The sequence below is a fragment of the Pangasianodon hypophthalmus genome, chromosome 17 (assembly GCF_027358585.1).
Source record: "Pangasianodon hypophthalmus isolate fPanHyp1 chromosome 17, fPanHyp1.pri, whole genome shotgun sequence".
Classification (NCBI taxonomy): Eukaryota; Metazoa; Chordata; class Actinopteri; order Siluriformes; family Pangasiidae; genus Pangasianodon; species Pangasianodon hypophthalmus.
In genome coordinates, this window is record NC_069726.1 from 4,658,578 (window position 1) to 4,672,082 (window position 13,505).

At 39.3% G+C, this 13,505-nt stretch overlaps 2 protein-coding genes across 9 annotated transcripts in view; one reads left to right on the forward strand and one right to left on the reverse strand.

Moving 5' to 3' along the window:
• bmpr1bb (bone morphogenetic protein receptor, type IBb) overlaps positions 1–3,996 on the forward strand; it is a 73,251-nt gene extending 69,255 nt beyond the window's left edge. For all 5 annotated transcript variants that reach the window (XM_034312849.2, XM_026943918.3, XM_026943919.3 and 2 more), the window contains 3 exons: positions 181–356; positions 598–728; positions 1,161–3,996. In XM_034312849.2, the coding sequence (XP_034168740.2) occupies positions 181–356; positions 598–728; positions 1,161–1,286 (433 nt within the window). In that variant the 3' untranslated portion in view covers positions 1,287–3,996. The remainder of the gene's footprint in view (positions 1–180; positions 357–597; positions 729–1,160) is intronic.
• A 136-nt stretch (positions 3,997–4,132) lies between these two features.
• unc5cb (unc-5 netrin receptor Cb) overlaps positions 4,133–13,505 on the reverse strand; it is a 155,265-nt gene continuing 145,892 nt past the window's right edge. For all 4 annotated transcript variants that reach the window (XM_034312753.2, XM_034312752.2, XM_034312751.2 and 1 more), the window contains 4 exons: positions 12,764–12,913; positions 12,377–12,541; positions 8,125–8,303; positions 4,133–6,669 (listed from right to left, as the gene is read on the reverse strand). In XM_034312753.2, the coding sequence (XP_034168644.2) occupies positions 6,510–6,669; positions 8,125–8,303; positions 12,377–12,541; positions 12,764–12,913 (654 nt within the window). In that variant the 3' untranslated portion in view covers positions 4,133–6,509. The remainder of the gene's footprint in view (positions 6,670–8,124; positions 8,304–12,376; positions 12,542–12,763; positions 12,914–13,505) is intronic.

The following is a 13,505-nucleotide window of genomic DNA, read 5'->3' on the forward strand; positions in this document are numbered from 1 at the left end:
AGAGAGCTGGAAGTTATGCAGATAAAAATGTTGTTCCACTTTAAACTTAATCTGTAAATGCAGACTATCTTTGCTATTTTACAAAAAAATGTTTGTTTAAAAATGAGATCATTTCACTTAATGACAAAACGCATTTATCCTTTTACCTCAATTTAACACTCGTTTCCTCTGTTTTCACAGTGATACCAATGAGGTGGACATTCCTCCTAACACAAGAGTGGGCACCAAGCGCTACATGCCCCCAGAGGTACTGGACGAAACCCTGAACCGCAACCACTTTCAGTCCTACATCATGGCTGACATGTACAGCTTCGGCCTGATCCTGTGGGAGATCGCCAGGAGATGTGTGTCAGGAGGTCAGTGAGAAGGAGTCCATAACGTATTCCATATTATGTAATGTTATAGAATGAATATTGCAAATATTCCGATGATGAGTTCATCACTAACGTCATAATAATAATCTAAAATATAATTATGTCGAAATTATTAGGCTGTAGTGTCCAGCCCTAGGTAAATGTGGTATAACAAACCATACACAAGCCATATTTTGTTAATCTGTCTCAGTGTTTAATGGACATGACTGTGTGATTTGTATAGGAATTGTGGAGGAGTATCAGTTGCCTTACCATGACCAGGTACCCACAGACCCGTCCTATGAGGATATGAGAGAAGTGGTGTGTATAAAGAGACAGCGGCCCTCTTTTGCCAACCGCTGGACCAGCGATGAGGTACTTATTATACAAGAAACATCCCTATCCTCTCCTGATCTCAATTATACTTATAATTAAGTGAATTATAGCCTCATATTATGTGCGGTGCTTGAATGAAGCCCACAGATGAGTCGCAAACATTACAAGGAGGATTAAAAATGATTTTTTTTAGCTCGGTCATCATCATTTGTATTTGTATCATTTGTGCAGTCACATATGAGATCTTAAAATCAATGGATTTGATGTTACATTGATGTATGCCTCATATTATCCGTGTTTTATAAATGAGGTCCCTTGAGGCCTCGGTCCTAATCCAGCATACCTCTACTACACAGATGTGCATGAAACAGCAGGTGTGCAAGATTAGAGATTAATTATTAAACTGTCAAAATGAAGCATTGAAATGTTTATTTGATGTGTGTGTGTGTGTGTGTGTGTGTGTGTGTGTAGTGCCTGAGGCAGATGGGCAAGCTGATGAGCGAATGCTGGGCACACAACCCAGGCTCCCGCCTCACCGCCCTCAGGGTGAAGAAAACTCTGGCCAAAATGTCCGAGTCGCAGGACATTAAACTGTGAGGGACGCTCAGACCGCTCCAACAGACTCAGAGGGAGGTGGTGGAGGTAGAGTCAGCTGTCCCACTCCTCTCCGCTCCAAGTTGAGCGACAGGCCCCCAGCGGCCCCATTCTGCTTTCTGTGAAAGCTCCCAGCCAGCAGAGCACAGGACAGAGTGCGCCCCCTGCTGGTGCACACCAGAGAGCGCCTCCTCACATGCTGACACCCAGGATAGAGGGGGCAGGGAGCAACGGCCATCACGCCATCACCTACAGCCTTTTATTTAATGTCACGCCTTTCTGCTATGGTTCTGTTGGCTTTTTTTTTTTTTTTTTTTTTTTTGTTAATTTAATGCTGTTTTATCATTTTCAATGAAAGGTAAGATATGCTTCAATGAAAAAGGTTTAAAAAAAATCTAAGTGCATAAAATAATTTCCTCTATTCTTGTCCTTCCATTTCACTGATGATAACGAAAGGGGTACGGCAGAGATCATATCACAGTACTTGAAAACGTTTATATAAATGTTTAGAACATATATATTTGTATATATATCCTTGCGTTTCATGTGACGTCACACTGTATAATCGCTGCCGTTTTGAGGACAGAACAGGGGACTGCATCATTCAGTATCCAATACACTTCACTACATACAATACTGATATCGACTTACCTTCCTTTTTATAACAAATTCTAGAGAAACACCCTGCGATCCTTTACCCTCCAGGACACTCAGATTCTGTGCTCTTCAAGGTGCCTCAGAATAGCGAGAGAAATATACAGAGTGTCTGAAAAGTCAGGAACCAGTGGGAATAAGTTGAGCAAAATCCACAAAAACATGATACAGGGCGTAAGGGTGAACACATGGAGCATATGTTGTAAATAATAAATATAAAATTAAATGTATGTAATTTTACTCTCATTGGTTCTTGACTTTTTGGACACCCTGTGTATCAGGAAAACACAAATTTGGACATTTTTCCGCCTGTCTATTTTATTGGCTTTGTCAAAGTACTGTTTATGATCTTTCAAAGTATGGTGAGTAATTTTAGCCTTACCTCTAGTTATGTTTTCTTACTACAGCCAAGCCAGAAATTCAGTCCCAAATATGGACAGAAAAATGACATGACTAAAACGCAAGGATATATATGTTTGCAAAAATATAGTGCTGGATTTAAAAAACTCTGAGACTGTACACTCAACTACTGTGAGTAACAGTGGAGTTGGTCAGTATTATGAAGGTATGACCATGTGTGCGCTAGTTCAGTGTAAATGTATATTGTGATGCAGTTTATTTTAATATTGATTATTATATTGCCCAGCCCTATACTTTGATTGTGAGTAATTAAAGTAAAGATGCAGACGAGACCTACTGTAGGCATTTTTTTTTTTATCTTTCAGGCCATTTGTGTTTGCCCTGTACATAACTGTAACCCAAAATATGAATGTAAATAGTGATATTGAAATGTATTGTTAATTATGGATTGAATAAGTAAAATGTTTGTTTTCTTGTGTTTCTCTTAAGGACTTTGTTTTGGTTTGTGCCTTATTTAACATGTACATTTATTATGTGAAGATAGAATGGCATACTGATGGAAAGAAGACAGCAACATTTGTGAAAGTCCAGCATTGTTTCAGTCTTTAAATGTTCAGTTAGGGGATTTTCTCCCGTTCCTGTAGGAAGGCCTGATGAACTTGCTGGATGTTTACAGGCAGAGATGATCACGTCACCGCCAGAGTGTTCATCAGAGTGTTCCGGTTTCCTCCAGGGTCAAAAGGATCATCAGATCAGGGGATATTCATCTGCCATGGCTTGGCAATCGATAAACCTGCTTCATAACAGCCTCATAACAGCCTCATGTGCCACTGTGTGATGGGCAGGAAATTGTGTGGCCTTTATACATAACAGAGGTCTCTCTCTTTTTTTTTTACCATGACTGATGAGGTTTTCTGCCACCCGGAATTCATTAGGTAAAAGTGCATACCGTGATTGGCAAATATCTCAATGCACGAGCTGTAATACAGGTTATAGGTTTGCTGTAAAAGTCCACATCCGTGTGTATTTGTCCTCTTCCATCAGTATGTATGTAAATGGAGTGATTTAACAGCTATGTATCAGGTTAACATTCCCATTCCCCTTTAATAAAAGGCTTAAAAGTCCTACAAGCCGTGTCCTTTCCTGTAACTTCAAACGACGAACAAGCTTCCAGATCAAAGTGCTACAACTCCTGATGATCAAAAATACTGTGTCGTATTGCTTAAAGGAAAAAAAACCTACTTCAGGCTGCTTATTTTTTCCCTCAGCAGGACGGCCAATTATAATCAGAGTAAATAACCACAGCCAGAGCTTGTGAAATGTGCCACAAAATATGCAATAACAAGAAAGATTAAAAGCGCTATTTTGGGCCAAGCAGTGAGCAAGACAAATGTCGTCCATGGATATTAAAATAACAGCACAAAGCCCGGAGCTCAGAAAATGAAAAGTGCCAATATTCACAGAACGTGTGAACAGTTGCTTTATCACCGAGGGGGAAACTTTATCTGGAAATACGCAGACTAATGAAATGTTTAACAAGGCACATTTTTGAACGCAGCACTACATTTTGAAATGAGTGCTGAATATCAAAGGGTGCTGATGGGTGGTTTGGTGTGTGTGTGTGTGTGTGTGTGTGTGTGTGTGTGTGTGTGTGTGTGTGTAAAAGAGATAGAGTGAGAAACACTCTATAGTGTTAACAACTGTCAGATGATCCAGTGTGTTACAGGAATCCAACTGGAGCCACCGTGCATCATGTGAGAGCATCAGGACGCTCAGGCGTAATGTGAAGAAAAAAAACACTTCTCCATAACAAATCAGAGAAGGTGAGAGCTAAGTTCAGTGTTGCATATAAATATAATTTATTACTTGTTTAAAAATTCTTTCTTACATTTTGTACAGAAATTTCACAGAGGAGATGCAAGCTTTTTTGTTTTTTTTGTTTTTGCAAATTACATCATGAACGTGCCATAAAAGAATAAGTAACATCCTCACTATAAATATAATAATCCAGAGCTATGGGAACTATGGAATGCAACTGCTAGAGCTTTGTATGCATGTACAGTTCAGGTTTTTTTTTTTTAGAAAGGATGCAGAAGTTGCATAGACAGCTTTAGAAATTTGGACAACAAAAATGAACTGAGCGGAAAAAAAAATGTAGACATTGGCGACTGCAAAATACACTGCGTAGAGGGAGACATGCACTCTCATCAGTCCGCTCTCTAATGTACAGCAGCTCTGCCTCGGCTTAAATCACAACAACTGAGTCACCATGAAGACCCCTAAACCGCAAACTAAACATGAAAAATCAAACAGCATTTCAGTTCACCTCCTGGCTACGTCCGAATCTTCCTACTACCACGTGGTAGACGGTCAAAACCACATACTAAATAAAATACAAATAAAATAGCACACAGGATTCACTACTGAACCAGTTGAAAGGTTGCTATAGTTACCAGAAGTACCATTCTGTGTTTAGCCGTTGGACAATATCATGATATAAACTGAGATTTCAGGTAAATAAAAATATTTTTTAATAATTAAAAACAGATTGGTAGCAGCTGATTTGATGTGAAAATTTTGTACTGATTTTTTTAATTGAGAAAAAGGGTTTTATTTATTTGTTTATTTGTTTGTTTATTTATTTATTACAGAATTTATTACCGTTCCTCCCTTTCAATGTTAAATAATTGAATTTTTAGGGCATTCTGTAAAAAAAAAAAAAAAAAAAAAAAAAAACTGTTTTGTTGTAATTTTCTTAGCAAATATCATGATACATTATTGTGCATCATATAAATGGCTTCAAGTGTGATTATATATGATATGATATTTTTGTCATATCGCCCACAGCTGGTATTCTGGACGTAGCCAAGGTGTACAGATTCTGTCTACAATACTATTTACTATGATAATCTGTAGTTCTGATATATCCAACAGTCTGTATTATTATTATTATTATTATTATTATTATTATTACTATTAAAAAAATCTTTCTGATATGGTTTAGTGCATTAGTATGTGGTTTTGGAAAAAAAACTGTGACTAAATCTGTAACTGATCTGTGGCTTTTTTCCTTTCCGTGCCTGTTTTCCTAATTTCCTTTGTCAAGGTCAGATTTCTCCCAGCAGACTAAAACAGAGAACACAGGCCCAGTAACAGTGGAGAAATGTTTACAAAACCTCCAAAAGCGTGACCTTGATTAAAAAAAAACAAAAAAAAAAAACAGCAAGCATTTGGCTGCTATTTTTCTTTTTTCCATGTCTCGATTAAAGTTGCGATTAAATACAGAGCACAAATGCAACTGAACGCAATTAATCCGAAAATAATAACCAGAGAACGATAAACACTGTTAAACTTTACATGTACAATGGTCTTGAATGCTTATTTACAAGCTGCATATTTTTGAAAAATTGTAGTTGCAGAGAATGCCCACTGGGTGGCACTGTAAAAAAAAAAATACATACACGGCAGACAATACAGGATTTGTTTTCTTAAAAAAAAAAAAAATAAAAGGTAGAAAAATGATAAGGGAAAAGATACATAATGGGACACTGCATGAGGGAAAATAGTAATAAATGAGTATAAATAAAGGCAATATTAAATATATTCATCATCATCATCATCATCATAAAGGGAACATTTTTATCAACTTTATCAATTTTAATGGGAAAGCGTTAAGGACTGACACGGGTTGGTGGCACTCGAGGGATTTCAATGCTTTTGATTCCTCTTACCTGGGGCCTTGCCTAAACACACACACACACACACACACACACACACAAAACTCACTGTCTATTACTGATTATCCCATATGTTAGAGAAAAAACTGGACAAGGTCCAATATCTGGACAGCAGAAGTCACGCGTTTCCTAAGAAACTGATTTGACAAATAGTAAAAAAAAAAAGAAAAGAAAAGAAACAAAACAGGAACCAAAAAGAAAAAGAAAACAGACTGTACCAGGAAGTGTACAGACAGGGCTTAAAGTACAATATCTCCTGAATTTTCTCCATTCTGGTCCTCTATATTTTTGTAGTTGTACACGTCGCCGTGGTAACGAAAGCGTTTGTGAGTCACCGCTCGACTCCCCCTGCGTAAAGCTGCGAGGGAAAAGCCACCGTGCCCGTGTGTCCCGCTGCTGTGTTCCAGTCCTCTGCTCTCCTTCCCCCAGTTATTCACCCATCACTCCTTCCGTCATCCGCTGTGGCTGACGGGCATCAGTGCTCGGTTGCCATGGGGACAATGTTCTCATGGCGACCCATCTCCTCCAGCACGGCAGCCAATCGGTTCAGGTTGCCGTCGGGGAAGTGCTGAGCTTCCCACAGATCCAAAATCACACCGGTTGGACTGGACTTAGTGGCAAAGTAATTCAGGTACCTGCAGAGAGAGAGAGCATGAGAGAGAGAGAGAGAGAGAGAGACAGAGAGAGAGAGAGATAAATACCTAGTGTTTCAAACATCTGGTAAATGGCACCTCTGTAATTAAGTACAGAGAATGAAATTGTCCTGAAGGAGCCTTCAAGTAACCAAATGTATCATTACAGAGTGTTAAAAATAGTGCATATATATATATATAATATAAAGTTTATATTAAAACACTCTTTCTGATATGTTCTCGTTTCTATAGTAACAGCTCTTTCACAGGGACTTGTACGGCGACCGAGCTACATAATCTACAGATAAAAATAAACGAATTAAAAATGTGCTGTTATTTAGCAAAGAAAAATGTTTACTCATTGATGTGGTCATATTTTCAGTAAGGAGACGTTTCTTTGACATTTATGGAAGGAGTCTCCAGTGTCAGCAGTTATTTTTTTTTTTGACAGTTTTCTGAGGACAGAGGATTTTGCGCTTTGCAGTTTCTCTCTCTCGGGATGTTCCACAACATTACCCGTAACTCTAACCGGATAAAAAGCATGACATGTTGCTTAATAATGAATTAAAAATTGTAATTGTATAAGAGGAATAAAACACACTGAAACCTGCTGTTATAGCAAATTAATCAAATCCATTGTGTTTTATTCCTGAAGTATTAATCCTCAGTGATTTATTTTCAATAGCCAAACACATAATCATGATTTTCAGCTAAATCATCTGGCAAAGTTAGCACTTAAACGTGACCAGTTTCTACACTGTTGTTCTTTAATTAGCAGAGTGGACGCTATTGGTCCAAAGCCATGGTGAGCATTTAGTGACATCACAAACTGAGCTCATACTGTATATGATGCTCACTGCTAGCATCAAGTCGATTATAAATGAAAAAAATGTGACTCAGACACCCACAGCCATTCAAGAGAAGCTAACCATTTAAACATGACATTTCTGAGTAGTATAACAATTTTCTTTATTAATTTCTTAATTAGACAGTGATGTCATTTTATCATCTCCACCTCCATTTTGACAGTATCCTGGTTTTTCAGCGGAGAGGCGAGATGTTCCAGCAGCAGCAGCAAGAGGAAGAGACAGACAGGAAGCGGATAGAGAAAAATCAAGAAAAGGAGGAGAGGGGGAGGGACTTCCACGCCTTATGGACACACACAAAACACACACACACACTCACACACACACCACTGGCCTGGGCTCCTGCTGCTGCTGAAGATAAGACGTCTCCTGCTGAGATGTGAACTCAATAACTGAAAACACAGTTTGCACTTCTCACACAAGCTGTCAAACACGGGGGGAGAGAAAGAGAGAGAGAGAGAGAGAGAGAGAGAGAGAGAGCAGTGCTGCAGGAGAGCACAGGAATTTAGTCACACTTTCTGTATGCGCCTTTGCCTTTTCTCACAGCAAACACACACACACACACACACAGTGAACACACACTGCGGCTGACCTGTCCAGGTTGAGTTTGTGTGCCAGCATCCTCCAGTCATTGCCACGGGTCTGAGGGGCGTCCAGGCTGCTGCACAGCTTCTGCCGAATGGATGGAGGGATACGGAAGGCGTTGGGGCCCACCAGCGTGGTGATGTTACTCGCCGGGTCCAGCAGAGACGTATCAATACACTGTGAGTCCTGCAGGGGGTGACAGAGACACGGCGCAGATCAGCAGCTGAAACACTTTCATTAATTCTTTCAATAATTTCACCACTTAAAATGTCATTTAAGACCTAATATAAAACACTTCAAAATAACTTGCATGCAGGGAAAATGATCTTGAAAAAAAGTTTTACAAGTCATTAGCAGCTACAGGTTTTAATTAGTGAGTGTGTCTGCAGTTCTGTGGCCACTTTTAGTTGAATTTACAGTTTTCCTAATCGAAATGTTTTGTGGATGACAAATAAATAAAGAAATAAACTAAAATTCTAAAGCTAAAATTAAAGTAATAATTAAAATAAATAAAATTAAATAAAGGAAAACCAGAAACATCTAAGTTGATATAATTTTAAGTTTAAGACAATTTCTTCTTTATTAAGGTCTTTACTTCATAATTCTAAGATTTTTTGAAGACCTCGCAGGAGTCCTGCTTTTGGCTACAGATCATTCTGCAAGAGAACCCCCAAACCAACAGATTTTCACAACAGGACAGGACAGTTTAGGAGCTCGCCACCATTTCTACCATTTATAGCAAAAAAAGTGAACGTGTTTTGCTACTAAATACATTCAGGCCATAAATAGGAAATTTTTCAGAAACTATACCAAATATTACCATTATTTCCATTTGATAATATATGTATATGCAGCACAGCACAAGGTCACTCCCTCTTAAAGACAATGTGTGACTGAAGTTACAGTAATAATAGCACCAGACACAAATATGAACTCTATCTTTCAAATTCAGCTGTTATTTATGGAGAGATGAGGTTTCTGTAGCACGATGAAGTGATGTATTATTTCGTTTTGGTTTCCCTCCAGGGGTCCGCTTCTGCTTGATTCAGATTTAGACTTAGTTGTTCTGAAAAAGTGCCTGACATGAACTTCTGAAAACCACAAAACCTTCTTTGCAGGCTGTCAATCAAATCAGAAGTAGAAGAGGTTTGAGATTAGTAACAGATGAAGTGTCTAATGGCATGCTGATGGAGATAAGGATGCTTGGCACCACCTTGGCAGTGTTAGCAAAATGCTTTAAAAATGGAGTTAGGTAAAGTTAAAACTACATATGCTATGTGAATTGTCCATTAGGAAAAACAGACAGAGCTGAGCCTGTTATAATGCTAATTGCACAGTTGGAAAAATGTAAAAAGAAGCATGAACTGACCTAATTTAACTAGTGAGACTACTGTGAATCTTTGAAATAATATGATTATCACAGGTATAGAAACACTTAAACACTACAAATCACACCTTCCATTAACTGCAATTATACAGCAGAACTGCTTAATTCTCTATTCTGATTGGTCAGAAGGTGCTGATTAACTCTCTATAACAGCTGCAGTAGTGCTTTCTGCAAGGCAAATTTCTATTACTGCACTCGTTCTAATACACTTTGTGCACTTGAGCACTTTGTGGCTTCTCGGTAACATCATAAACTTTTTTTTTTCTTTGAGAGAGAGAGAGAGAGAGAGAGGAAAAAAAGAGAGGCTAGTGAGGGAATGACTGTTTTTAGCTGATATAATTGAAAACTTGTTTGGTGGATGTTTCACAACATTAAATGTAACTATAAACAGATAAAACGTACAACATATCTATTATAATTTTTTAAAAAGTTGATTGCTGGCAAATTGCTGTTGTATAAGAGGAATAAAACACTTCAGGATGTGCATTTATTGGAGAATAATCAACTTCAGGGTGTTAACTCAGCTTTGTACCAGGCTTTGTACCATGTCTTCACAATCAGTTCTAGTATTTTTTTAAAATTATTCCTGAACACTCCATAAGAAAGAGTTTCACTAGGCTAACTTAAGGGAAAAACGTATCTCCAACTAACTGACAAGTAAAACATAACTCCTAATCTGTTAGACAGCTGATAGGAACAGAGGCTTGTATTTTCAGATCTATTTACTGAGCAGAAATCTTGTGTGCTTTGGCATAACCCATTCGCGGAAGAGATTATGTTATGAATTAATCATTTATCCCGGAAGATTCGATTGTTTGTTAAGTCATCGTTGCAGCATGGCATGTTGAATATTGAGGTTGAGCAGCTGTTTTTGGCAGCAGCAGCCTGCAGGAGGTCCTGTGGGAACCAGGCAGTGAAAGTCAACACCACTCGAAAATGTGCAATCTCCCAGCTCTCAGAACTTAATGACAATTAGCCGAGTGCCCAGTCACTCATGTAGGTCCTCTCGGGATCGGAGAGAGGGAGAGAGGGAGAGAGGGAGAAATCAGATGGCCTGCCATCACAGGAGACACAGCGATGGCGAGAGCAATCAAACAGTGTGTAATTCGCTTCAGAGTGATGTGCAGGAAGCCGTCTGCACCTTCATCACTCCACTCTGTTGCGCGCAGATGTCAGCTGTAGGGACAGGAGGCTGATTAGCCTTCATCTCAGAAAGAGCTTCTCTGAGTTTAGCTGAAAGAATCCACGTGGTGCGAACACGATGCTGAGGCTACTAAAACACCGGCTCTAATTGTGCATCCACAGTCATCTGTCTCCCAAACGTCTCGCGTCTGTGAGACTCAAAGGACTGTCAAAATCCCGGCGTCCTGCTGCGTCTGTGAGTGAAACATCAACTCCTTGTTTAAAATCCTAATCTCTGTTCCGATTGTGCTGTCTGTCACTGCAACATGTTGACGTAGCTGTACCTCTCAGCATCCAGAGTTTCGCATGTATTCCGCCCATGTCCATGTGGGGTTCCTCTGAGCTCTCTGGTTTCCTCCATTTCTCAAAAAACATGCTGAGGGATGGACTGGCTACTCTAAATTGCCCCTAGGTGTGAATGAGTGTGTGAATTAGGGGCGTGAAACAACACCACTATCTGTATCTGTATTCGAATTTAAACCAGAAGTGGGTGTGGCCTAAAACCAAGTATTTTTTTTTTAATATAAATCCACTACGTCTCTGGGAACACTGGAAAACACTGGGAAAAAAACCCAGAGGTAGAACTACCAGCATTTTGGCACTAACAGTTCCTCAACCTTTACATCGCTCAAGAGATGTTTTTTTTTTGTTTTTTTTTAAATAAAATCAGGCCTCTACAGTTAATATTTTTGCTTGCACCTGTCCACAAATTTTTTTAATCTATTTCCCAAAATATGAATAAACTAGTAGTTTAATTTAAACCACCGTCACCCTAATCAGGCAGTTACTAAGGATGAATGAATAAATGATTGCTAAATGTATGGTGCAGCAGCTCGTGTTCACGTTAATAAATGTTGCTTGTTCCGTGAGCTTCATATCTGAGAGCTCACCTGCATGAATGTAATAACCTTCCAGGTTTTTTTTAAAACACTTTTTGCACCTTAGTGTCAACCAAATGCCATGTGTGGGCAAGCTTTAAAAAAAAAACAACAACAACAACAAAAAAAAACTAACAAACAACAACAACAACAAAAGCAATAATGCACCTCCTGTTTGTTTTAGAACACATTATCCATTCTTTTTGAATAATGTATTCGATTACACTCCCATCTGGAGTGTATTCCCGTCTCAGTGTGTGCTCCGGATCCACCAGAACTCTAACCAAGTGTATACTGAAGACGAATGATACAGAACACACCAACATGGACAACTAGATATATGTGCAGTATATTAACACAAATATGCGTTGTTCACTGTCCCAGTGCGTTGTGTTATATTTTTAAGCATACTGTAATGGAATTACAGCTGACCCAACTTCCCCAATGCTTTATTGATTATTGTTTTTATTTTTTATTGTTAAGTCTATGAGCTTATATAGTGTGCTGATGCTTTACTCCTGCAGAAGAAGTGTGGATTAGATGGTTAGATGGCATCACTTACATTTTGTGTCTGTCATGAACTAGTACTGTGTGTGTGTCCTGTAATCTACGCTTTATCCTGTAATCTACTGTTGTAGAAGAGTAATGATTTATAATCTGGTGTCATCGAGAAGAAGACGTTTCCTCTTAAGGGTCTTTGGTTTTTTTGTCTACATCTACATCTAAATCTACATCCAAATGCTTTGTGTGGATGTCTATTGTTAAACACTCTTATAGAAATAAAAACGGAACTGAACAGCTGTGTCACTGACCTCCAACAGCGTGGTGTTGAGCTGGAAGATCTGGCCCTCACCCTCCACCTGGCGCACACACAGTTTACAGGCCAGCTCCACCGTCGCAGCACTGAAGCGCTCCAGAGTGAAGGTGCAGTGCAGGTTCCTCTGAGAACCACTCCATACCTGCTGAAACGCCAACTCCTGCACAGACGGTCAGAGAGTATTTACGTTATATTTCATTATGCATTTTATATTACACTTCTCTGTATAAATGAAATGAAGGCTCCCGAGTGGCAGCCAGAAGTCACGCTCATGGGTTTTAGTTTGCATATTAGAAAATGTTCTGAAAGATTAAAAAAATTCTCCATGTTCCATGCAGATCTGGCTGGTTCTCCAAAAAAAAAATAAAAAAAATGCTGGTACCTGGTACTTGGCCAGCAGTTTGCTCTTCCACTGCGTGTGCGGGACGTCATGCAGCGACAAACGCAGATTGTGGGTGCTGTCCTTAAAGTTCAGGGTCTTTGGTTCGTCCAGGAGCTTCCCACCCATCTGCTTCTCCATCTGCAGCACCTCCTGCAGGTCACACACACACACACACGCACACAAAGTTAGCTCCTAATTACAGGTAGCACATTTCAGACACACTGCCATCATTTCTGTAGCTCTTTGTGATTCTTTTAAAACCTACACCATATTTGCTGCCTTTATTTTTAGACTGGGTTGAGTCGAGCAAGACTGAAGACAGGACTGAAGAGCGATAAAAGGCGTGAATGAAATTTTTCTGAGTTCAGTGTGTGAGAACAGTTGGCTGATGGACTTTCTATTCAAATGAACGCGTCTCTCTGCAGCGTGGAAGCGAGCCTGTAGCCTCCTACCACTCATCTGTGCTCTCCCACACACGCAGCTCACACACACACACACACACACACAAGCGTGTGCTATGTAAGTGTAAGCAAACACAACACAACATATGCATACGTATTACATAACTTGTATACATGCACACCATCACCTACACTCACATACACACACATAAAACAGCAAACATCTAAAATAATTGCACGTATGTATACACACGTGCGCACTCACGCACACATACACACATATATACACAAATGTGTGCAATGTAAGTGTAAGCAAACACAACATATGCATACCTGTTACA